At 36.2% G+C, this 25,392-nt stretch overlaps 1 protein-coding gene across 15 annotated transcripts in view; it reads left to right on the forward strand.

The window, feature by feature from the left end:
- The window catches only part of GULP1 (GULP PTB domain containing engulfment adaptor 1), a 275,824-nt gene that overhangs the window by 138,352 nt on the left and 112,080 nt on the right, over positions 1 to 25,392 (forward strand). For all 15 annotated transcript variants that reach the window (XM_064586812.1, XM_064586809.1, XM_064586805.1 and 12 more), the window contains one exon: positions 20,133 to 20,204. Coding sequence is in view for 14 of the 15 variants with exons in the window: in XM_064586809.1 (XP_064442879.1) it covers positions 20,177 to 20,204 (28 nt within the window). In the remaining variant the exon portion in view is untranslated. The remainder of the gene's footprint in view (positions 1 to 20,132; positions 20,205 to 25,392) is intronic.

Consider the following 25,392-nt stretch of genomic DNA (forward strand, 5'->3'; position numbering starts at 1 on the left):
TCTTTAATTTAGAATGTTTTATTAATATAGAAGAAATAGAAGACATTAGGACATAAAATTTCTTTTGTAAGCTAAAGATGTTTTCTGTTCATAGGGATATTTGGACTTACTCAATTTTCAGTAAGGAATTGCCCTTCCGTAGCCCAAAGGAGGAAACCCAGCAGAAGCAAGGGTAGCGTTCCTTTATGTTTCAGGAGCCCTGACTTTACTATTCAAAAGGTTTTCAATTCAGTCTGCGGAACCATCTGTCTCACAGCTGAAAATCATTAAGCTTCAGCAGCCTTTCCCCCTCCCAGTTCCTGCGTCTTCCTAAGCAAGTAAGAGCTTTTACCTTTACCTGGTAGGAAATTATTCAGTTAGTAAGTGAGTATGTGTACTCATCTAACTGCAAATTTTAGTAACTAGTTTTAGCTTAAAGCAGTGCTGGTATCTAAACTGTTAACACTGTATTGTGATTAATGGTCTCAATTTGAATTTTCTAAAGAGCTAGTTCTCTATTGAATTTTTCTTACAATTTATGATCTAAAAAAACATGATATATTTCATAGGAGAGACACAGTGTTGTTTTACTTTACCTGGCCAACATTGGTATAGAAATGATCAAAGACATGCACAACAATTGGGTTATTTTTTTTTTGGAGTGCTGAGCGAGCACATTTGTGTAATGTTAAAGGAATGAGCCAGGCTGCATATTGTCACATAAGGTTTGCATTGTGAGAACAGAATGTTAATGGGGGGGGGGAAAAAAAGCATTGGGAAACATGAGGAAACTCCAAATTTGCTTCTCTTTAAAAGAAGCAAATTTCACCTCTACCAAGACAGGATTTCTTTGTAATGGTGGGTATGCTGCATATTTATCACTAAATAATGATTATCTGCTTGTGATTCTGTTAAATAAGTGGATAGCTTCCAGCACTTAAAATGTATTTACACTTTGCCAATATTCCCATAGTTTGAAAAAAAATGCTTATTTTAACTTGGGCTTCTTGTCATTATTATTTTCAATATTAATACCATATCAGAAAACAATGTTTATAGAGTGTTCTTTGCTCTGCACTTTGTAAAGAAGGTCACTGGGAAATTTCCATCTTATCTCTTCTCAGTTTAGTCTTGGCTTTGATATCCCTGCTAGGGTGTGCAAGGAGAGAGAGGAATAAATTTTAAATTGCATCAGTGCAGTGCAAATACATTGAAGCACTTGGTTTCTACACATACAGAAATGCATTTGTCATACAATCAAGTTTTAATCTAAAAGCAAAGATAGATATACCTCAATTTATGAGGGTAAATATTATCTTTAAAATACAATATTTCTCTCATTTAGAAAAAAATAAATTAAAATACAATATTTCTCTAATACATGAGGTAAAATTTTAAAAACAAAGATGTGTGGAATTAGGATGAGTTGTTTTGTCATTATTTGAGTATTTTTATAATTTTGGGTCATTAAAACTGTGTATACCCCACAGTCTTAATATCTTCTAATATGTACAATTAGGTTTCTAAATAAAAGGAGAGGGACCAACCAGTCTTGTTATGCTCATGCATTTGTGACTCCTCTTTTTATATGTTAAAAATAATGCGAGGAAAGCAGGCAACAGATCCGACAGCAAGTGTGTGTTTTGGCAGAGAAATTACAGAACAAGGAGACTTTTTCACCTGCAGGTCACTGGCTAGAGAGCAAAGCCAGCCTACGAGAATTGTGCCTGACGGCAGTTTTAAAATATGAAAATACAAAATGAGATGGCCACACATTACAAGGTGCAAGTCCCCTTGTTAAATATTAAAAATGCCAAAAATTATAAAGAGACTGTGTTTTCCTCCCAACCTGTTTATGAACTTTTCAAACCCACATTACTTAAAAGTATTTCTCACTTTCTCTTCTAAGTTCTCACCAAGATTTTCTAGAGCTTCTTTCTTGAATTTTCTGTTGTAAGCATTCTGTACTGTTTACACGTTTTTCAAGACAACAAATGCTAGGTTCCCTGCCCCACCCCCACGGCTGACATGGTGACATGTGCCCTGCTTTGTACACAAAGAGTTGCTCCCCACCTGAGAATCTCTAGTCCAAAGTAATTCACATTGTTACTTTTTCTATTACTTTTTGTTTCTATAGATAGAATGTTAATATTTTACTAATGTAACAGTATGGTTTATTTCAAAAGTAGTAAATAGGGCGCCTGGGTGGCTCAGTTGGTTGAGCGACTGCCTTCGGCTCAGGTCATGATCCTGGAGTCCCGGGATCGAGTCCCGCATCGGGCTCCCTGCTCGGCAGGGAGTCTGCTTCTCCCTCTGACCCTCCCCCCTCTCATGCTCTCTCTATCTCATTCTCTCTCTCATATAAATAAATAAAATCTTTAAAAAAAAAAAGTAGTAAATAAATCTTTAAGAATATTAAAGATTACAGAATTAAGTGGTAAGTAACACAATGGGAATAGCAAATATACCTTTGTGGAGGATTACCTGTAAAATAGTAAATTTGAATGGTCACATTTATCCAAAGATGTGCTTGCTTTTATTTTCAAGATGTAATTACTACTTCTGTCTTCCATTTATTTATCATAATAAATGTTTGTTTATGTGTTAAAATTAGACAATTCACAAAATAACCAACTTTTTGAAATTCTGTGTGTGACTATACATATATATGACACTAATAAAATGGGGGGAATTCAAGAATATTGATATATTTGCAACTGTAAATTCTTATACATATTAAAATTATTATTGCTCTAAAAATTCACCCTAAAATGTTATTCTGGTTTTTTGCTGCCCTTGGCCCTTCTAGGAAATGTATCTGTGCTGTTAGAGGAGTCAACATCTATATAGGTTGGTGGAACATGACTCAAAATACCTGTCTTTTAAGACTTTGAAAACGAATCCATAGCTGAGCAAAGAAACAAATATTCATCACAAATCCAAGGGTACTGGGAGCTCTTATTGTCCCTTTTGCTTTGTAACAAGCAGAGGCTAATTAATAGCAATTATTGGCATAATTGAAGACACAGAATAAGTGCTTTATGTGGTGTGGATTGTGGTCTTTTTCTCTGGATAATTTGCTCAAAAGAAAAGATCACCCTTAGTTAGTCTGATACCACTCCATTTGATATCTAGTCCAAGGGGGAAAAGGAAATTATTCTATTAGTGGGATGGAAGCCAGAAATATGAAAAGAGCTAGGTCAGTGTTGCAAGATTTCCAGTAGGAAAAGATCTTCTAGATTAGAAATATGGGGTTTGATTCAACAGTCTTGCAGGAGGGAAAGAATGAAGGGGGGAAATCAGAGGGGGAGACGAACCATGAGAGACGATGGACTCTGAAAAACAAACTGAGGGTTCTAGAGGGGAGGGGGGTGGGAGGATGGGTTAGCCTGGTGATGGGTATTAAAGAGGGCACGTTCTGCATGAAGCACTGGGTGTTACATGCAAACAATGAATCATGGAACATTACATCAAAAACTAATGATGTAATGTATGGTGATTAACATAATAAAATAAAATTTAAAAAAAAATACGGTGTTTGCTAGTTATAGGTACAAATGCCCGAGTGCTCTTGGCCTTTCTCTCTTTGCCCTCAGTAGCTGCACATGCCACCGGACTCCAGCTTCCCAGCCCAGACCTGCTCACTCTTTCTGGTAGATCAGAGTCAAAAAGGTCTAACTGAAATTGGGCAAGAGGACGTACCTATGAAAAGGGTGGGAAAGTCCAAAACGTAAAAGTCAGGGCACTAGTGATAAAGATATCAGTAATGTTAGTCACTGATCCACCATTGTGTTGAAATCCACTTGAGCCCTGAGATACTGAAATTTATTTTTCCTTTCTGCATCTTACCTGTGCTACCTTGTAAGAAAATCTCTAAGAAAGACTTCTTGGGTGTGAATGGGTTAGTACAACAAACATAATGAGTGAGAGTTTATATATGTGTATATTTTCCCCTTTGGTTACTAAATTGTGGACAAATTTTTACACTATGGTAATTTAAAAATATTTCTAAAATAGTAAATTATAATTGAATATTCACATTAATTACAAGAAAGGGATATGATAAGAAGAGGAAGTAATTGTTTGATGTAGTTTCTAAGACTGGACCAATTTCAAAGACAAGTCTTGTTTCAGTAATTTACCAAGACACTGTTTGTTGCCTCTTTTTTTCTGTTTTACTTGCCTGGAAAAATCCTAACTCCTGTTGATGACTTTGTATTCTTCTACACTTAACTAGGTAACATGGCTGGAACGTTTAAACACACACACAAATACCCATGAACTCATATGACCGTGTTGACTAGCCTTACTTTACATTTAGATTGCAGTCCTCATCAGGTCATTAAAAGTATCCAGAAAATCAACTGCCTTGCCTCTTCCATTTGCTCTTGTATTCAAGATGACTATTTTCAGTTTTCTGTCTCCCCTCCCCTTTTCCCTCCTCCTCTCCTCTCCTTTTCTCTTCTCTAATCCTTACATCCCTTCATTTTCCTCACTCAGAGCTAATGACCTACTTCTTATTTAAGAGATAAAATACATGGAGGAGAAATTCCATATTCCCTCATCACAAAGTCTACTGAACTACTGAGTATTTTTTTTTTTTAAAGATTTTATTTATTTATTTGACAGAGACATAGTGAGAGCAGGAACACAAGCAGGGGGAGTGGGAGAGGGAGAAGCAGGCTTCCCGCGGAGCAGGGAGCCCGATGTGGGACTCGATCCCAGGACCCTGGGATCATGACCTGAGCCGAAGGCAGATGCTTAACGACTGAGCCACCCAGGCGCCCGAACTACTGAGTATTTTTAAGTGTTCCAATGACTCAGCCTTCCCTTCTGTTAAAAGGAGCAAACTGCCTCTTTTTAATCTAAGGATAATCACTTCCCTTGTGGATTTGATCATACCTCTTCATGCTTGTTCAGGGAATTTGTTCCTGCATTTATCTTCTCTCTTTTCTGTATCACCAGTTTTTTTCCTGTTATTCTTCCCATCTGTATAAATGCACGTGCAATAGTACCCACAAAATGGCTCTTCCTTGAGTTTGTGTCACCTTTCAGTCCTGCCCTATTGCTTGCTTCCATTTGTAGAAAAATTCCTGAGTATCTCTACTTCCTGTCTCTACTACCTTACTTATTTTCTCATGAACCAACATCAGTCAAGCTGTCTTAGCCCCTTTACCCCTGAAACTGCATTGCAAAAGTCACCGATAATCTCCATGTTGTGAAACTAATAGGCATTTCTCAGGCTTTCCTTTTGTAGACATTTCAGTATCGTTTAATCTTCTCTTAATGAAAACATTCTTCATTTGGATGCCCAAACTGCACACTTTTCTTCATTTTCATTTGACTTCACTGGCTGTTCCTTAACTATCTCATAGTTGATCTTCTTATTCTGTATAATTTATAAAATTGGGCGTGTCTTTGGACTCCGTAATCATTTCTCTGTTTACACCCACTTCCTATCTGACCTCATCATCTGTAAACTGGCTACTTCACAAATTATATCTCTGTTCTTACCCTACCTGCCAGTCCCAGATTCCTATATCCAGCCATTCACTCAATATCTCTTCTTAGATGTCTAATAGGTGTCTCAGAACTAGCATAACTAAAAAAGAAGTCTTTTGGCATTCCCCAAGTGTCCCCTTCTCAATAAATGTCACTGTGATTTACTCAGTTAAAAAAAGTAGTCATTGTCCTTGAGTTCTCATTTTTACTCTCAAAATCCATCCATCAATTAGACTGCTCAGCTCTCCCTTTGAAATATAAATCTAATACTGCAAAGAGTCTAAGGACATGACACAGTGGAAAAAGTGGGCAATCACCATTTGCCCAGCTGACTAGTGGAGATAGGAAAAAAATGAGGATATGCGAAACGGCTGACATGAGTTATTTCAGTAACGTAGGAGGCAAGATTTTCTCCTTAGGATATGACTTGACAAGAGTAGAAAATATTTGAACAGCTGCTGTGAGGTATCAAAGAACAAGAAATAAAAGGAGCACAGTAGCCAGGAGGGCCCATCTAGATGTCTCACTTGTGTGGAAAGTGTGGTTTTTCCAATCTCAAATGAGCTTCTGCTTTCTCTTAGACAAAAGGGCAGGGCTCTGACATCGCCCCATAAATGCACCACAAGATTCCATGTGCTAAATAGAGAAGAATGGCAAGAGATTGCACCAAGATTTATATATTGATTGTGGGTACAAAGTATTGAAATCATCGTACTCTTTAGGGCTGTTCAAAGCCACTGTCATTCCTCTGTTTTATTCCCTCTGATGCCATTCCTTATCCCTTTGCTGCTGTTCACCACAGTCAATTGTTTAATGAAGTTATTTTTTGTTTGTATTGTTAAAATTTTATTTTATTTTATTTATTATTATTTTTTAAAGATTTTATTTATTTATATGACAGAGAGATAGCGAGAGCAGGAACACAAGCAGGGGGAGTGGAAGAGGGAGAAGCAGGCTTCCCGCCGAGCAGGGAGCTTGATGTAGGACTCGATCCCAGGACCCTGGGATCGTGACCTGAGCCGAAGGCAGACGCTTAACGACTGAGCCACCCAGGCGCCCTGTATTGTTAAAATTTTAATTCCAGTAGAGTTAACACCCAGTGTTATATTAGTTTCAGGTGTACAGTCTAGTGATTCATCAATTCCAGGGATTACTCAGTGCTCATCATGATGAGTGTACTCTTAATCCCCTTCACCTATTTTACCCGTCCCCGTGCCCTCCTCCCCAGTATTTGTTCTTTTAAAATTGCTATTGTTTTGTGTATGAGCACTGTTTGATTTAGGGGTTATCTGGCTCACCTTATTTGTTGCAGTCAGCATGGTCTCTAAAATCCATCCATGTTGTTGTGTGCATATTTAATCATCATTTTCAATTGATCATTCCGCATAGTGCCCCATGATGTACATCTACCACATTTTGCCTATCTCTTCCGCTGGTGATAGACAAGATTACCTGCAACTTCTTGCCACCACAAACAATAATGGGATTTCTCCCAGAAGTACTTCGTAGATCTCTGAGAATTCCTTTGGGATGAATACTCAGGAATGGAGTTTCTGAGTTATGGGGTATATGAACATTCGATTTGTTAATAAGCATTATTTTTTTTCAAATGAGTCACGCTATTTATATATTGTCACCAGTAGTATATGAAGAGTAACCATGTTTTCCTCAACTCTGTTTGCACATTAGAATTACCTGAAGAGTTCTTAAAAAATATTAAAGCCAGGACCCTTTATTATGATTTAAAGGACTGAGTGAATCTTTGACATTTGATAGTTTTTAATTTCTTCCAGGTGATTCCAATGAGTATGTAAATGTGAGAACCATTCTTACAACCTCACATCATCACCAATATTTGGCATTATACAATTTTCTGACTTTTTCAGTCAAATTAGTATAAAGTAATAGGGTTTAAATTTGTGTTTTGGTGATTCGTAATAAGTTTGAGCATTTGTTTATAGCCTTTTGGACTCTGTTTTATAAATTGGCAGTTAGTGTTTGTCCCTTTTCCTTCAGGGTTACTGACTTTTCTTACTGCTTACTTTTCTTACTGCTCTTTAGGAAAATCTTTGTATGTTTTAGATATTACTTCTTTATCAGATTTAGAGAGAGAAACTATTTTTTTCTCAGATTTGTCATTTGTCTATTATCTTTTCCATGGTGACCTTTTCTGAAATGAAATTGTTAATTTTAATGTAATAAAATTGATTTTTATTTTTGCATATTTTTCAAAAAATTCTTCCTTTGGCCTAAGTCGAAATAATATTCTTATATTATTTCTTATATTTTCTTATATTTTATAGCCTTTGTTTCTTACTTGTAAAGGTATTAATTAATTTGGATCCCAAAGCCAGATGTAAAATGGGGTAGATTTGTATTTTTCCATCTTACTGCATATTTTCTATTTGGTGTGCTTTGTTTTTAATTTTTTTCATTTCCTACTGTCAGATAAGTTTTTTTGGCTGATATAAAGTGTATATATTGTAGTTAATGGTAGTTGCCCTAAAGACAGATTTCCATTCTTATGTTCCCACATTAATTCCTTACATTTCAACATCTGTAACTTCTCACAGTAAGTCAGTACTAAACTACATTTCGTGTCTCTGTTTTTTTTCTCTGTGCTCCATTATGTGGCAAACGTTTATTTAGATTTTCAGTTCTGGATTGTTACGGCTGTGTGTGTGTGTGTCTTTCTTTATACTTATATATCCATGTATCTCTCTGTGCATCTATTTTTTTTTTTCCGTTTTTAGTCCTGTATTAGCTATTACTGTTTTTCTGATAAAATACCTTAGTAAAGTTTACGGTACTGCTATAGTGCTTCTATCTTTTACAAAGGAAGCTGGATTTGTTTCTCTTATTTTAATGCTACCGAGATTATCTTCAGTATTTTTTTTTTCCTTTTCAGTATAAAAAAAGTAAAAGTGCTTTACTTTTTCAATGGTAAAATTCTGAGGCCTTGTATATCAACATGAGGCGTGGACTTACAAACCTGAGATAAAGAGTCGCATGCTTTACCAACCAAGTGGCCCAGGCTTGGTGTGTCTTTATTACTCCCTCACATTATACTCTAGTTACTTCATACAACATTCATGGTTCAAAGTTCTTTTCTTTGAGAATATCTTGAGAATATTGCTTGCTTGTTTTTTTGCATACTGTGTTACTATTGTGAATTTTATTGTTAATTTGGTTCTTGTTGCTATTAGGCTATCTTTTTCTGCCTGGAGGTGTTGTATATTTTCATATTGCATTTAATGCTCTTAAATTTTAAAATGCCTGGATCTGAAACTTTCAGTTTGACATTTTTCATAATTTATTTTAATTCTGTGAAAATTCTCTTCTGGATTTTTTTTTTAAACTCTTTTAATTTTTTCTCTCTTTATGGTATTCCCATAGATTTTGGTACTTTTATTTCTATCCTTTATCCTCTTGGCATTTCTTTGATATATTTTTTTTTCTGTAGCCACCTAGGAGAGTCTCCCCATTTGACCTTCAAACTCAGTAATTCATCTATGAGTTACACCATTCTGTAATTTAGTCCCATTTATTGTGGCTTTTTACAGTTTTAGCCATTATATTGTTGTGCCATTATCCATTGATCTATCATAGCCGCTAACTTCAAAAATGAACGGGTAAGCCCCAGCGCACTGCCGAGGCTAACTGCTCCATCCCAGGGAATCCCAAGGGGTCTGGACAAATTAAACACATGGCTCCCGGCTGGGTTTGCCAACACTGTTGCTGAACAAACTTGGGTAAACTCATCATAAGAGAAGCCAATAACTCAAGAAATGAGGGTTTGGAAAAGAGAAAGGGAGAAATTTATATCAGAAGGCAGTAGCCGGGGGAGGTGGCTGGCTCAAGACTTATCAACCGACCTCCCCGCCTGCAAGATGGACACCTAGTGTTTTACAGAGAGAGGCTCATACAAGAGGCGTACATACAAGAGAGCATGCAAGGAGCAAGTGATCATGGGTGGGGTTGGTATGTGTTCCGCCCATCATCCTAGGCAGGGAAAGGGATGCGTGGGGTGTTGTGGTCTAGGCATTCCCTTGCTATCGGGCCTTTTCTGGTTTCTTGGTTAGAATGTTCCGTTCTTGGCAAAACACCTTTGTCAATGCCTCGAGAAAGTGCAAGAAGAAATAAGCACAGTGGGTTTTAGAGTATGAGTTAAGTGGTCTTATTGATTTCTGGTTTTAACTGTTGGGATCTATAGTTGAGTAAGAAGGCTTGAGGACGATACTAGTATTTTCCTTTTGGTTCACCTATTAATGATTTCTTATTCTTTTCTCATTTACATATATTTCTTCCTTGTCCTTAGCTAAATACTATCTTCATTCCCTTCTGTTCTTCAAATTTTGCTACTTTGAAAAGCTTAACCTAAAGAATATTGCCTATTCTTTATTGGAGTAAATGTTTTCTTCATTTTTGGCATTGGAACAGTAACTGTGTTTACTTGACTTTAGTGGAACTTTTGTCTGAAAATACGCATGGCTTTATCAAATTGTTCATTAACTTATATTGTTTCAACACATATATTGTTTCAATAGATCTTTTCTGTCCAATAAAAGAAATGTTTCTGTCAGAAAATGATCATGGCCTTTATCATAATTGTGTGCAATATGTGTGACAAGATAAGAGTATAGTTTTGTTAATCAATTACTGAACAACTTTAGAAAGTGTCCTAATTCTGAAGATATCTTCAAATTAAGATATTTTGTTATACAATTGAACAGATTTTGGGAGCTAAGATATATGTTTCTATTACAATAAGATGCACATTGTTTTAGAAAACTTAATTTGTTAATTTGCTTTGTAATTCAGCAGTTATTTACTATGGATAGGAACTAGATGCTAGGGATGCAAGGATAACAATTTTTAAAACCCAGATTCACTTACTTTTCTAGGACATTCTTGTAATTCATTTTATGCTGAAATGAAAGCATTCATTAGTGCAAGAGAATGAAAGGTCTAGCTCCATTTGAGTAGATATACTGAAAGGAAAAATTTTCAAATTAGTTCAATTAGTTCAGTGAACTAGGTTGGGGTTAGTTGCCAGAAATCTTTCTAATCTGATCAAATGGAGCGTCAAATAAAAAGCAAATCTGGATTTATGTAAGGAGACCTTATTTGAAAAGATGACTGTAATAAGAAGAGGGAAGGAGATTGTAATAGGGAGAATTTGCCAACCATACATCTGTAGGCATCTCAAAGGCTAGGCAGAAAAGGACTTTTATAAGGAAGAGTAAGGGAATGTGGGAAGGCAGGATGAGTGAGAGTGGTGTGATTAGGGGCAGCAGACCAGAGAATGTTTTTCCCTGGGGTCCGCCCATTTTTAGGAAAGCTTATGAGAGAAGGGTTGAGTCTATTAAACTCAGGGTAGGTCAAAGTTAAGGATCTTGGAGGAAAGAGAGAAGTTTAGCTCAAGATCTGGTCTAGTCAAGTAGCAGGTATTTTGTCCAGATTGGTCAGTGGCACAAATAGTTCAGCTAATCATTTATGAAGCCAAGAATGGGAATTTGGAGGGTCTTTGTCTGGCCGAGTCTTGAGTAAACATGGGGAGTGCCTTGAGTCTTATCTAAATCATATGGGGAAGGGTGGTTCTTTGCAGTGAGCCATTTCCAAAACACAGAGGGGTGGTGGAATTTCCTTTACCTTTGTTATTTTCTAGGATCACAGGGCTAGAGTAAAGTTCAACATTGTCAGGATGGTGATAAAGAGACTTCTGAGGATAAGTGTTTTGGCAGCTATATGTGAAAAGACTGGTAGAAACCCACAGGAAGGACAGAAAATTTAAGAATATTGTAGTCCAACTAAAGTTAAAAGTAGGGTGTGTATGATTATAGTGACGGAGGCAGAATGTTATTTTTAGCTGTGGCCAAGCAGTATTATGTGTGGGTAGTGGTACTATCCAGCATTGGCTGTAACAGTAAGGAAAGCATGATTTCCCAGTGTAAATATTTGGAGGCTCTGTTTTCAAAGATCAGACTTCCTGTCCATCAGTTCTCCTCCAATGAAACCACTAACATTGTGAGATGCTCTATACCAAGTGCAAAGATAGGAGATTGCTTTTGAGGGCTGCTTTAAAAAACAGGTAAAAGAAATAATCTTTCTCTGACTTCCTTAAAACCCCCTTAAAACAAAACTCTGTAAAATGATGAAAATGGTAAATCTATGCACATTTATAATTACTGTTTGTTAGAATTTAATGTAAAGATAAAAATTGTGCTTACTGTAAAAATACCCGATCTAAAAACAGCTGACATTAAAGCAAAAGACTTAAATGAAAAAATCCTTTCGGGTTCTCAAAAAAAAATTCTACTGGGGTAAAGGTAAAGATCGAATTGGCTTTATTCAACAATTCATGAATTAGGCAGCATCTCATCTAGCAAATAGAAGGGAGCGCTGAGGAGCTGCACAAAATAGAAGGATTTTATAGACAGCAGTGGGGCAGGACAAGGAGGTTATTAGCAGAAGAAAAAATTGTTTCTGGCAAGGTCACCTTCCCTGAGGGGGGGGAAGGGCAGGGGGTCTTATCATGCAGATTACCTCACTAATGCTGATCAGGAAATTCCAGACTGATTGGTTTAAAATTCCACTCCTGGGACAGGCTGAAATTGCAATTAGTTTAGGTATTAAGTCTTGGTGGGGCTTAGCAAAAGTAACTCCATTTGGGGCCTGTTTCTTTTCAACAAAGTGAAATATTGTAATAAAAGGCAGAAAATTTGGAAACTGAAATAAAAAAATTTTGTATTGCTCTGTTTGTAGAGATCAACTGAATCTTAAAACAGTATATATTTTACAAATTCAAGTCTTAAACTCCATAAAGTCTTGAGTCTTAGACTCTGATAGCATTAATTGAGCAGTCAAGCTGTTTTATTCTAGTCTTTCAAAGGAATTCGGATAGTTTTGCCAAAGATAATGTTACCTCAGTAATTGGATCCCACAAGTTCCCTCTCACAGTTAGGATATGGATATCAAAGTATTTGGTGAAATGACCAAAACAGCAGGTCAAAAAGGACAGAGTTCTTATGTGTACAATCAAAATAAAAAGGAAAGAGAGTATATTGTTACGATAAAAAAAAAAATGGAGAAAAAATTGAGTAGGACTTCCACAATTTACTTCAAAATCTAGTATTCAAAGGGGAACTAAACCGAGGACACTTTTTGTCTACATATAGGAGAGTCCTATGTATTGTAAATAATGTTTGTTTCAATATGCAGAGTTTTATTTGTCTGTTAAATATTTCTCCTAGTCTAATTTATTTACTCTGTGATTATCTCATTTTAGAGTGAGGTAGCTGAGCTCCCATTAAGGACAGAAGATAATGAAGAAAACCCAGTGAGAGAAATAGTTAATTGATCACTGAAGGAAGTTTTAATGAAAATTCTCAGTATCTAATTATTGAAACAGACTGCTAGAAGCCTGCCAAAGTGCGGCTCAGAATTGTACAGGCACTTACGTTGGGATACTCATCATGCCCATGCAAAAGAGGGTGCTTAGGCAATTTGGGAATTCCAGTACCCTCCTTCCTTGGAGCTTTCGTTCTTTTGGTCCTAAGAGCACTCAGGGATACCCTCATTCCAGAGGTGCTGAGTGGTGGTGTCACCTCCAAATGCAAAAGGGTATCTCTGCAGTACCCAGTCCCTGTATGGAATTTTGTGATATCACAACATTGCCATAATTATTGCCCAGATACTTATTGCACAATACTTAAAGGGTTTATAGCTGTGGAAATAACTTTTGAATATACCTCATCCAGATTCTCTTAAAGCAGAAAGTATTATTATCAGAATAAAGTCGTTAAAATTTGGTAGCTTTCATTGTCGGGAAGGATGGGCTTTGTATGTCCATTTTTCTTTTTGATTCATTGTAGTCTTTATTTTGACTTCACTTTTGGCATTAGAGGAAATTCAAATTTTATTTTATTCCCCAGACCTGTATTCTGGATCTTGTATATTAAGGTTTTCTTGCATATAAGCCATTCTAAAGAACTGGCCACATTACCAGGTGCCTTAAGTATTCCCCTGCTCCCAATCAAGGATGTTGCAGGAGAGCCTAGATGAGAGCCTCAGTGAGGGCCAGTGGATGCTCTCTGAGGCTATTAGCAGTGTGCCAAGGAGCCCTATGCCCACAATCAACATGTACTGCCCATGTTGTGCCCTTCTGCCCAAAACCTTCTTCCATGTCTCACCTTTGACCTTTGCTCATTTGGGAGATGACTATTCACCTCCCCTTGGAAACTTTCACCTTGAACGAGACAATCGTTTGTGCTTCATCCTCTGATTCTCAGTGGCATCCATCTCTTTAATAGGGCTTGTTCCTATCTGCAGAGCCCCATACCCATTCTCGCCCGTCTCTCAAAGATAAGTTCTTCTTTGAAAGCAAGGACCATGCCATACTTATTTTCCCTTCTCCACTTCTATAATGCTTGTCACATAAAGTGGTTTCGAAATATATCTATTGAAAGAGCAAAGAATTTTTAATGAGTGTTATGAGATATGGGTCAATATTGTAAAATAAGGAAAAAATAATGATAAGTATTTATATCCCAAGTCAGGGAATTTCAGAAAACACTAGTATTGCTATTTCTTAGCAAATTATAAACATATATCTTCTTTAACACATCATGTGGCTCCTTTCCCTAGTAATGTGAAATTTCTCCTTTTGTCTACTGGTTAGTTTTCTTGGCTACACTCAGGTAGTATTTATTGATCTACAAAAGCAAAGCCTTTGAAAATTAGTCATAAAATACAATAAAGAAGAATATTGTTAAGATGTCTTAAAATTTGGAGATTTAAGCAGAGAACCTTTACAATAGATACTAATTAGATCAAGAAGAGTAAAAAATGAGCTGAATTCTCTGAGTAGGATTTTGCAAGCTACACGAGCTACTGCAAGCAACGAAGTTCCCATAGTTAGCCACAGTAGAGTACTTAGCAAGATGGAGAAGTTAAGGCAAGATCTAAAATTGCTTGACATTCTCTCTTGATTACCTTCCTGATTTACGTATTCAAAAAAAAGCATACAAAATGTTTGAGAGTAAAAAATACATTTACAGGACAGGCAACTATGGGTTTTTGTTTGTTTTTTAACTTTACCTAGTTTCCCTTCCTAGAACTAAACCTAATGATTAGACTTCATTATTTTAGATCATTTCTGATCTCATGGTGAACAACAGGATTTTAGTGATTTATGAGTTATATTAATGTGAACTGTGTTCTGACCAGTTTTCAGGTTCTTTAAAATTTTAACCATGGAAGAATTTTAGGAAAATTTGATTTTAAATATACTCATCGGGGTAAAATGAAATTCAAAACTAACTGTTTTATAGGTTTTAATATTATACCATATGTATTTTCTTTAGTCATAACAATATTATTTATTTATTTATTTAGTTAGTTATTAAATAAGTGATTGAGCAGCAGGTTGCAAAGCAGGAAACTACCATTCATTAAAAAGCCACTCTAAACTTCTTCTGAGCTAGTTTATAAATATCAGTAGTTTTACTTTGGTAAATCAGTTTTCAAACCTGGATGTGCTGGATTTATTGAAAGGAATGATTGTTGGCTCCAACTTTGTTTTTTTTTTAGTAGGCCTACAAAAGGTTAAAGATATAGAGTAAATTAATACCAAGTGACCTCACAGTGTTTTATCAATGTGGTTACTGATTTTGAAAGAAAATTTGAGATTAAAACAATTCATCTAATGACATCTACATTTCTGGAGTAGTTTTGATGGATTTTTCCCCATTATGGGTTGTATTTTTTTACTTCTTTGCATGCCTGATTTTTTTTTTTTTTAATTGGATGCCAAACACTGTATTTCACCATGTTGGATGTTGAGTATTTTTATATTCCTTAAAATATTTTTGAACATAGCTTTAGGATATAGTGAAGTTACTTGGAAATGGGTTAATTCTTTTGGGTCTTGTTTTTAAAATTACTTAAGTGGGGCCAAAGCAGCATTTATTCTAGCTTTAATTTTTCCCCATTTACATGGTTAGGCACTTCTTAGTAATCTAACTGATGTCCTGTGAATTGTGAGCTTTCTCCCCGAGCTGTTGGCCCTTGTGTGAGCTACGGGCACTGCTCTCTCTGAAATTTGTGGGTGACCCTTTACTCAGTCTCAGGAAGTAGTCATTACTGAGTTAACTTGTAAGGCTTTTTGCAGGTTACTTTAGTTCTTTCTATGGAGCTCTCCCCTCTCCAGTGCTCTGGTCTGTAACCACTAGTCACCTTCATTTCAGCACATTCTCAAGGCTATCTCCTCAACTGCGGAAGGTTGCTGGAGTCTGACTGGCTCCACCTCCCTGCACCATCCCGTACATTTTGTCATTTTTTTAGGTGTTTCAGATGGTAAGATAACTATAACCTGTTACTCCATCTTGATTAGAAGTGGAGGCGTCTAAATAGGTCTGTATAGCTTTATTTAATATGAGAGGTGCCAGCATACATTTCTTTTTTTTTTTTTTGAAGATTTTTTTATTTATTCATTTGAGACACAGAGATACAGAGAGAGAGAGAGGGGGAGAGAGCATGAGCAGGGAGAGAGGCAGAGGGAGAGGGAGAAGCAGGCTCCCCGCTGAGCAGGAAGACTGATGCGGGACTTGATCCCAGGACGCCGGGATCATGACCTGAGCCGAAGGCAGACGCTCAACCATCTGAGCCACCCAGGCGCCCCTACATTTGTGAGGAAGGTTTGGCTTAGTCAGTGAATATACCATTCAGGAAATTCGTGTAAGTGCTCCTATCATATTACATAGCACTATTAATCCCAAAGAATTTTATGTATATATCAAAAAAGGATTATAATAAGTATAGCACAAACAGACACACACAGGGACACACTCTTCAGTATTCAATCCCAGAAAGTAAAGTTAATGAAGATTCTCACACATAACTGATGGCCATTTAGTATCAGCCTTTGTTTTTGTTTTGTTTTTTTTTAATTGAACAACTCTTTTATGTTTAATTTAAAAAAATAGAAAATCTAAATAGTAATACTTTAGACCTCGTATGATTTTTAGTCTGGGATGCTATTTTATGGAAATATTAGTAAAAGATATTTATGTCCGTTATTCTCTCTATATATTATTTTTAGCTAGAATTTAGGAATAATTTTTTACTGATAAGGAAATAATGCATCCATGTGTAAGTGCCACTGAAAATGTTTATCCAACGTTTATCCAAAAAGAAAGATTTATATAATGCTGTAAATTGAAATAAAGTAAGTTTATACAGAACTGACATTTCTTAAACTTAACATATAGTAAGTTGATAACAATATATATCTTACTACCTCAGCTATAAAGTACATTAAAGCATATGTTATTAATACATTAAACCTGTAAACAGTATATTGAATGCCAACTTAGCTTTATACACTGTATTCTACACATGGGCATAGTGAGCAAAGCCACTATCTGCTTATTTTCTAGTGGGAAATTAAGATCTGTTTTGCAAAGAAGAGTAGAGTGTTATAGGATAAAATAAATATGCTAAAAACTAGTGTTTGGAAAGTGAAATTATAGTTTTTATTTATATGATAAGAACAGCTTATCCAATATCCACTGACATTTATATCTCTATGTTTTGTGAGCAGGTGAAATCCTCCTGGTGTTTTAGAGTCATAGAATTGTAGTGTCATTTCATACTGTCTTTATTTGGCCTTCTGAACTTTATACAATTATGTTAAGGTGTATTTTTTTTTTTCTTTCTGTCTATATGCCCCCAAAGAGTTTATATTATATTCTTAACTTAAAATACACACAATTTCGTGAAATTTAAAATTATGTGGTATCAAACTCCGTCTTTATATTTCACAATCTACTATTGTTGAAAATGTCTAGCTGAGACATACTGAAGTTCATCTGCTGATTAATAGGCTTCATGATAATTTTGTTTATTTTTCCAGAGAAATTGGACCTTACATTCAGATACATTATGTTTCTTTTCTGCTAGTTTTTTTATCTTCACTTATTCCTCCAGGATATGATCAATCAATAACCATGTCTGTTAGGTTCTAGATGAAAAGTAACTTTTGAGAAGAGCCAGAATATATTTTGTCCATATTGTATTCCCTTGCATTCCTTGCAGGGTGGCTGGCACGGGTGATTAGAAAATGATTTCCGAATGAATGAATACATTATTTGTAGTAAATACAGTAATCTCAATCATAACTTCTATAATAATATCTTTTATATTATAGAAAAAAAACCATATTATACCGTTAGTATAAATGACATAATCGTTTTGGTGTTTTAATTTTTAAAATACATTCTCTACCTATCTTGTATTAATGGTATATCATGAGAAGGTGAATAAAGTATGAAATAAAATAAAAAGAGTGATATTATTGTGTCATTATCTAAGTCTATAAAACAGTACCTAGTAATAGTATTTTATAATTCTTTTTTTTTTTAAGATTTTCTTTATTTGAGAGAGAGAGGGACAGAGAGCATGTGTTTTAATTCTTAACTGTTTTAATTCTTCATTGGGAGCAGAAATGCCAGAAGAGAAATACCAGTAATTTCACTGTAAAAATGACCTTATCATAAAGATTAATTTCTCTACTGTGTTTTATTGCTATATAGATTTATGATGAATGCTAGGGACTAAATGTTGGTATACCCCCAAAATTCACATGTTGAAATCTAACCCCCAAAGTGGTATTTGGAGTTGGGGTCTTTAGAAGGTAATTAGGTTCAGATGAGGTCATGAGGGGGAGGCCCCCATGATGGGATTAGTGTCTTTTTTTTTTTTTTAATTCATTTGAGAGAGAGAAGGAGAGAGAGAGAGAACATGAGAGGGGGGAGGGTCAGAGGGAGAAGCAGACTCCCTGATGAACAGGGAGCCCGACATGGGACTCGATCCTGGGACTTGATCCTGGGACTTCCAGGATCATGACCTGAGCCAAAGGCCGTCGCTTAACCAACTGAGCCACCCAGGCGCCCAGGATTAGTGTCTTTATAAAAAGAGGAAAAGTAAGAGCATCGTCCCTCTCTGCCATGTGAGGACACAGCCAGAAGGTGTGTACTACAAGCCGCGAAGAGGGCCCTCACTAGAACCTCACCTTGCTGGCACCCTGATCTCAAGCCTGCAGTCTCCAACATTGCAAGTTAAAAATTTCTGTAGTTTAAGTCATGCAGTTACGGTATTTTGTTATGGCAGTCCAAGCCGACTAAGACAGAAGTGGGGTCCTGCTGTAACAAATACCCAAAAATGTGGAAGCGGCTTTGGAACTGGGTGATGGGTAGAAGCTGGAAGGGTTTTGAGGTACATGCTGGAAGAAGCTGAGATTGCTGTGAAGGTCATGCTCAAGGCAATTCTGGTGAGGATTCAGAAAGAAAAGAGGAGAGCTAGAAAGCCTCCATCTTCTTAGAGAATACTATATAAATAATCATGAACAGAATGTTGGTAGATATATGGATGGTAAAGGCCATTCTGATGAATTCCCAGATAGAAACATAGGTAGAACATGTTATTGAACATCGGAGGAAAGGTGATTCTTGTTAGAAAGTGGGCAAAGAACTTGGCTGAATTTTATTTGTGTTCTAATATTTTATGGAGGGTAGAAATTGCAGTTGATGCAATTGGATGTTTAGCTGAGAAAATTTCTAAGCAAAGTGTTGAAAGAGTGTCTTGGTTCCTTCTAACTGATTATAGTAAAATTTGAGGAGAAAAAAAAGAATTGAAAAAGGAATTGTTTAAAAAAAAGAGAGATACGAGCATCTGAGTGGCTCAGTTGGTTAAGTATGGGCCTTCAGCTCAGGTCATGATCCCGGGGTCCTGGGGTCAAGCTCCGCATCAGGCTCCCTGCTCAGTGGGGAGCCTGCTTCTCCCTCTGCCTGCCTCCTGCCACAAAAATAAATAAATAAAGTCGTAAAAAAGTAAAAAGTGATAGTACTTAAAGTTGTGGAAAATTCTCAGCCTATTCATACAGCAGAGAATACTAAGAGTGTGGCCAAACAACCCTTTGCCAGTTTCACCTGAAGGGGATAGAGATGGAATGAAATGAAGGAAGACTTTTGGACTTCTTAGAGCCTAGAGGACTGGAACATAGTTATTTTAATGTGAGCATGCATTATTCTTCAAGATTAAGGATAAATGATCCTAAAGGCAAATGCAGAGATCATCAGGGCTGCCTCCTTGGTTTCAAAATGGGATAGGGTGCCATCGTTTCGGTTTGAAGAGATCAGGCTGCAGTTGCCAAGAGCATCCTGGGGCATAGGGCCGCCTGGCAGAGCCTGGTTGGAGAGGGACATGATTGCCACTGTTATAATCAAAACTTCTGTTTATTTATTACTGTTAATCATAACCCCAAACTGTACCACATCTCTTACCTATAAGCTAAAAGTATTAATCTTCTTTCTCCTTAAGTTTGCAGATAAATATAATTAATGATAGATGTATAATAGGAAAAAGACAAGAAGATTAATGAACCTTGGAGGAAATTACTGTTCTTACCTGTTGTGCCATTTGTAATATTGAGTACTCCAGTTTATTCTTACCCAGTGTCTTTTTGGGGCATTTCAGAATATTCTTTATAAATATTTAAAACAAATTTTAAAAGACTTTGTGATTAAAATGCATTTGCATAAAGGAGATTGGTCAACGTGTATTTAGGCTTTAATATTTTGTTATTTTTCTAGGACATAAAGTGTGATTGAACTAAACGTCTGTTTGGCTGATCATCATGAACCGTGCTTTTAGCAGGAAGAAAGGTAAGTTTAAAGGACCTGGGGCTCAATTCAGTATCACTGTGAAAATCAGGCAGAGATGTTAAGGACTCAGATTTTCCTATTAACAAACCACATGGTTTAGGAATGAAATTAGAATAGAGCAACACAAATATGTACACATTGCTAATTAACCTTTTCTGGTTATCGCCCTAATGAGAGTGGAGTTGTTTAATACATTTAGTTCAGAATACATTTATGACAGTATGTTTCCTGGCAATTTTATTCTGTGGTGTGAAACTGCAAAAAAATAAAGTGATCTGAAACTAGTCCTACTAGATTGTGTAGCCATATAGTACTAAACTCCCGGGCTTATGTAAGTTTACCGTGATTTAAATTCATGTTGGTATATGTGTGCACATGCTTCACTTTTTATTGAATAATATGTGAGGATTGATGATAGGTAAATTGATAGCAATGAGGCCAAAATAACTTTGTGATTAATTTTGAGGTAAAATAAATATAAATGTAATATATCATAATTATCAGCATAGGAGTGAAAGAAACAGCTAGTTAAATGTTATTTTTTTAAGGGGCAGTAAAGCATGGCATTTGACAAATATTTCATGATATACTCATAGGAAAGATTGAAAAATTTGATAGTTTTATGTAGTTCAGTGAAGTTAAAATAATGTATCCTTGTCTTTCTGTAAGAAGTTTAGTGATGGACACAGGGCTCTGTCCTGTTTAATATGTTGTCAGTGAAGTGGGAGAGAATAATTAAACAAATGCTACTCAATTTCATAAGTGATTGATAGTAAGAAGTGATAAACTGATGTGGTAGAATTAACAGATATTTGGGGGAGAAATGACCAGTTAGGTCATATTCCACACTATAAACTCAATAAGATACTGTAAATTGATGAACATGGGTCCAGAAAATCTAACACTTTCATTCCTATTCATATACTGTTATTATTTGGAAGGTGCACCTTAAGTGCTGTGTGGGTAAAAAATAGCTGAAGAATTAAGTCAACAATGTAGTTATCGAAGGTTCTAGTTAATTTTCTAATATATGAATAATGAACAGTCCAGAACCACAAAATAGATTGTTCTGTTCTATTCTGTGAACTCCAGCATGGTGTGTTCTCCCTTTAAAGAATTGACACATTGTAACACGCCCAGATGAGAGAGGCTGGGAAGCTTCAGGACTTTCAACCTGGAACAAGAATGGTGGCAGAGAACCTGAGAACCCTTGGTGTGATCTTTCAGTGTTTGAGGGACTGTCATGTGGTCATGGGACTAAGTTTAATAAAGGTCAAATAGGTATAAATTACAAGGTCGATGTAATGCAGAAAGAAATTCCCACAAAGTTGTGCAAACATATAATGGAATTATTGGAAGCACAAACTTTTTTTGTTATGGAAGTGAGAAGTCCTCAAACATTTGGCTGTGGTACAGAGGATTAATGTATTCAGGAGGGATTTAGGTAATGTGAACTTTCAGGCACTTTTCAACCCTGGGAAACTAGGAATTTATTATCTTATTTTTCTGAATAAGGGGAAGGAAAAAATAACATTTATTGTCATCTATAGCTTGGTTCTGATTTAAAAACACATACTGAAAGTAATGTTTCTTTTAAATTTCTTTTACTAGTGGAAAAAGAATCTAGAAATAATTCTATGAGAAATGGAAGTATTTTTAATGAAGTAATAAAAATCTTACACCACAACTCATCACTTTAATCATATTTTATTTTTTTAAAGATTGTATTTATTTATTTATTTGAGAGGGAGAGTGGAGGAGCAGAGGGAGAGGGACAAGCAGACTCCGCGCTGAGCTCAGAGCCCAACATGGGGCTCAATCTGGTGACCCTGAGATCATGACCTTAGCCGAAATCAAGAGTCGGTTGCTTAACTGACTGAGCCACCCAGGTGTCCCATTATCTTATTTTTAAAAAACACTTCTAGACTCTTTTTTTATTTGATTACAATTCCCTTTTCCCATGGTTTTAAAGTTGAAACTCCCAATTTCTAATTTCTCTTTGCTGAAGACAACATTGGAGTTTTTCATGAGAAATCCCAAGTAACCAGCAATTGTATATTTGTTTCATTTGATGACAGTAGGAATACAGCCATGGGGAAAATTGGAGTGATTTAGAGAATCAGGAAACAGAAGCATTTGTTCTTTTCCTGCTTTGCCTCATTCTCTTTAAAAAATTTCTTGTGGGGTGCCTGGGTGGCTCAGTCGGTTAAGCCTCTGCCTTCGACTCAGGTCATGGTCCCAGGGTCCTGGGATGGAGCCCCTGCATCGGACTCCCTGCTCAGCGAGGAGCCTGCTTCTCCCTCTGCCTCTCCCTCTCCCCCTGCTTGTGTTCCCTCTCTCGCTGTGTCTCTCTCTGTCAAATAAATAAATCTTTTTTTTTTTAATAAAGATTTTATTTATTTATTTGACAGAGACAGAGACAGCGAGAGCAGGAACACAAGCAGGGGGAGTGGGAGAGGGAGAAGCAGGCTTCCTGCTGAGCCGGGAGCCCGATGTGGGACTCGATCCCAGGACACTGGGATCATGACCTGAGCCAAAGGCAGTCGCTTAACCAACTGAGCCACCCAGGCGCCCTCAAATAAATAAATCTTAAAAAAAAAATTTCTTTTGATTTCTTTTTTTTCCTCAAGTCTAATGATTAATTATCCTTATCAATATTAGAGTATTAGATTATTGATCAATGTTTTACTCTAATTTCAAGTTAGAACTTGATACTGGAAGTTCTACCTACCAATTAATTCTTTTTTTTTTTTAAAGATTTTATTTATTTATTCATGAGAGACAGAGAGAGAGAGAGAGAGAGGCAGAGGGAGAAGCAGGCTCCCAAGGAGCAGGGAGCCCGATGCGGGACTCGATCCTAGGACTCTGGGATCATGACCTGAGCCGAAGGCAGACACTTAACCATCTGAGCCACCCAGGCGCCCCCAATTAATTCTGACTCTCATTTAGTGAGGTTGTTAAATGAAGAACTCGAAGAGCCTCTGCTGTTAGTTTCAACCAAACCACTATTTGGTTGAATTTTAATTTGAGCTAGAAAAATGGAATTTTATGAGAGAAGTCATATATTTTGACAATTGGGAGCTGTAATTGTACCCCTAGAGAATATATAATTTAGTCATGTTTCCAATAGCTAGTATCAGCATACGTTGTGTATTCTACTCTAAACAAAACAAGATGGTCTTTAATCAGTAAAAGCTTTTCTTTCCTAAGTGTCCATTTCACTTGGTTATCACATGCAGTCTTACTAAATCGTCCTGAACCTCAGAAGCTTAAGGCAAAGAAATTGTTATCTTAAACTCAAACATATATGTATTTTTTTTCTTTTTATCAACTCTTCCGTTAGTATTTTGCTGGTGTTCTTTGCTTGAATTAGCTATTGACTTCACTGATTTTCTTCGCAAATGCTCTAATGCTAAAGATTCTAAAAAAGACTGCATGTATTAGAATTGGATTATTTGGACTATTTTGAAGAGATCTGTAAAAATTAGTCTTAACTTCATAATCATCAAATAAATGTTAATGAATGTATTTGTTCTATAGCTCCTTTTCTTTTTTTGGATTACTTTTTAATATTTTAATATAAATTCAATTAATTAACATAGTATATTATTAGTATCAGAGGTAGAGTTCAGTGATTCATCAGTCTTGTATAATACCCACTGTATAGCTCCTTTTCTTACGTTAGCCTTCTCTTTGAATTTTTAAAATCCTATATTCTGTTCATTATGTCAAAACTGAATAATTTAGTAAAAAAGCATAAAGTTTTGAATGTGAGTAAATAATTCAACTAATTGCACTTTATTTTAACTCACCAGTTGACATACCGATGAGTAGATATAATCACAGTGCATAGGACTTAAAATTCAATATTTAAATATTATTTCCCTTTTTATAATCCATTCATATACATCTATTCACCCAACAGTGTTTAGTTTTAAATTTGATAAACTCAGAGAAGATGCTTTCAATATGCTAAACTCTGGTGATACAGAAATAATGAAGTTCTGCATCATTCTTTTTTTTTTTTTAAAGATTTTATTTATTTATTTGACAGAGAAAGAGAGAGAGAAACAGCTAGAGAGGGAACACAAGCAGGGGCAGAGGGAGAGGGAGAAGCAGGCTTCCCGCGGAGCAGGGAGCCCGATGTGGGGCTCGATCCCAGGACCTTGGGATCATGACCCGAGCCAAAGGCAGATGCTTAACGACTGAGCCACCCAGGTGCCCCTACTGCATCGTTCTTGATGAGCTCTTAATCTAAATGCATTTTGAACACTAAGATTTATTGACCCAGCAGCCAGAGTGGTTTGACACTTGCCAAATATTTTGAAATGTTGGCATTTCCCTTTACATGCCTGTTTACTCTTGAGTTAGTGATTACAGTTTAATTTCAAGGAAGGGGGCATATTCCTTAATGTCTGTGTTGCTGTTTCTGTACCATTTCCGTATATCTGATTGCTTTTGTGGGCATAGATAGTGACCAGAGACCATCCTCTGTGCTCACTCTTCAAGGGCAGGCACATCTATAGGAGTTAATATAAAGGGTTTTATTCTGTCAGTTTTTTTCTTTTGCCAGAGTATAAATTAGGATGACAGTAAGGGTGCGTTTTAGAGATCTTTCAGGTTTTATAAACTGCCTGTACTAGAGGTATGTAATGAACACCCTCTAAACCATCATCACTTGATAATGTGAATGTAGATTTTTTGTCATTGTAGCAATTGCAGTTTATCCACTGGTCATTTAATATTGTGATTATTTTAATCTGTCTTCAGTACCAGCTGAATATAACTATCTTCTTTCTAGGTCACTGCAATACAAGACTATAACAGAGGTAGTGTCATCAGTTTTCCAATAATAGTGGCTTATAGGAGAAAGCAGTTATCCCTCCTCCTCAGGGTTGGAATGAACCATTATATTCAGAGTTAGACTTTATATCCTTCTGAGTGGCGTTGTATATCTTGGAAAAGGAGACATGAGAAGAATTGAGTTAAGGGGTTAAAAAAAGAAATTGGGATTTTTTTTTGTTTGTTTTTTTGTTAGGTTTCCTAAAGGCAGATCTTTGTTTTTGTTGTTTTGATGTTTTTATTGTTCTGGTGTATAGCATTGTGATTTATTTCTTTTAATATACAAGGGCAAGACTGTATCCTAAATCTAAGTACAAATTATTCTTGAATTAATCATATCACTTTT

This window comes from Mirounga angustirostris, unplaced genomic scaffold, assembly GCF_029215605.1.
Source record: "Mirounga angustirostris isolate CCGP_5_RB_7025 unplaced genomic scaffold, mMirAng1.0.hap1 SCAF_3, whole genome shotgun sequence".
In the NCBI taxonomy this organism is placed as follows: Eukaryota; Metazoa; Chordata; class Mammalia; order Carnivora; family Phocidae; genus Mirounga; species Mirounga angustirostris.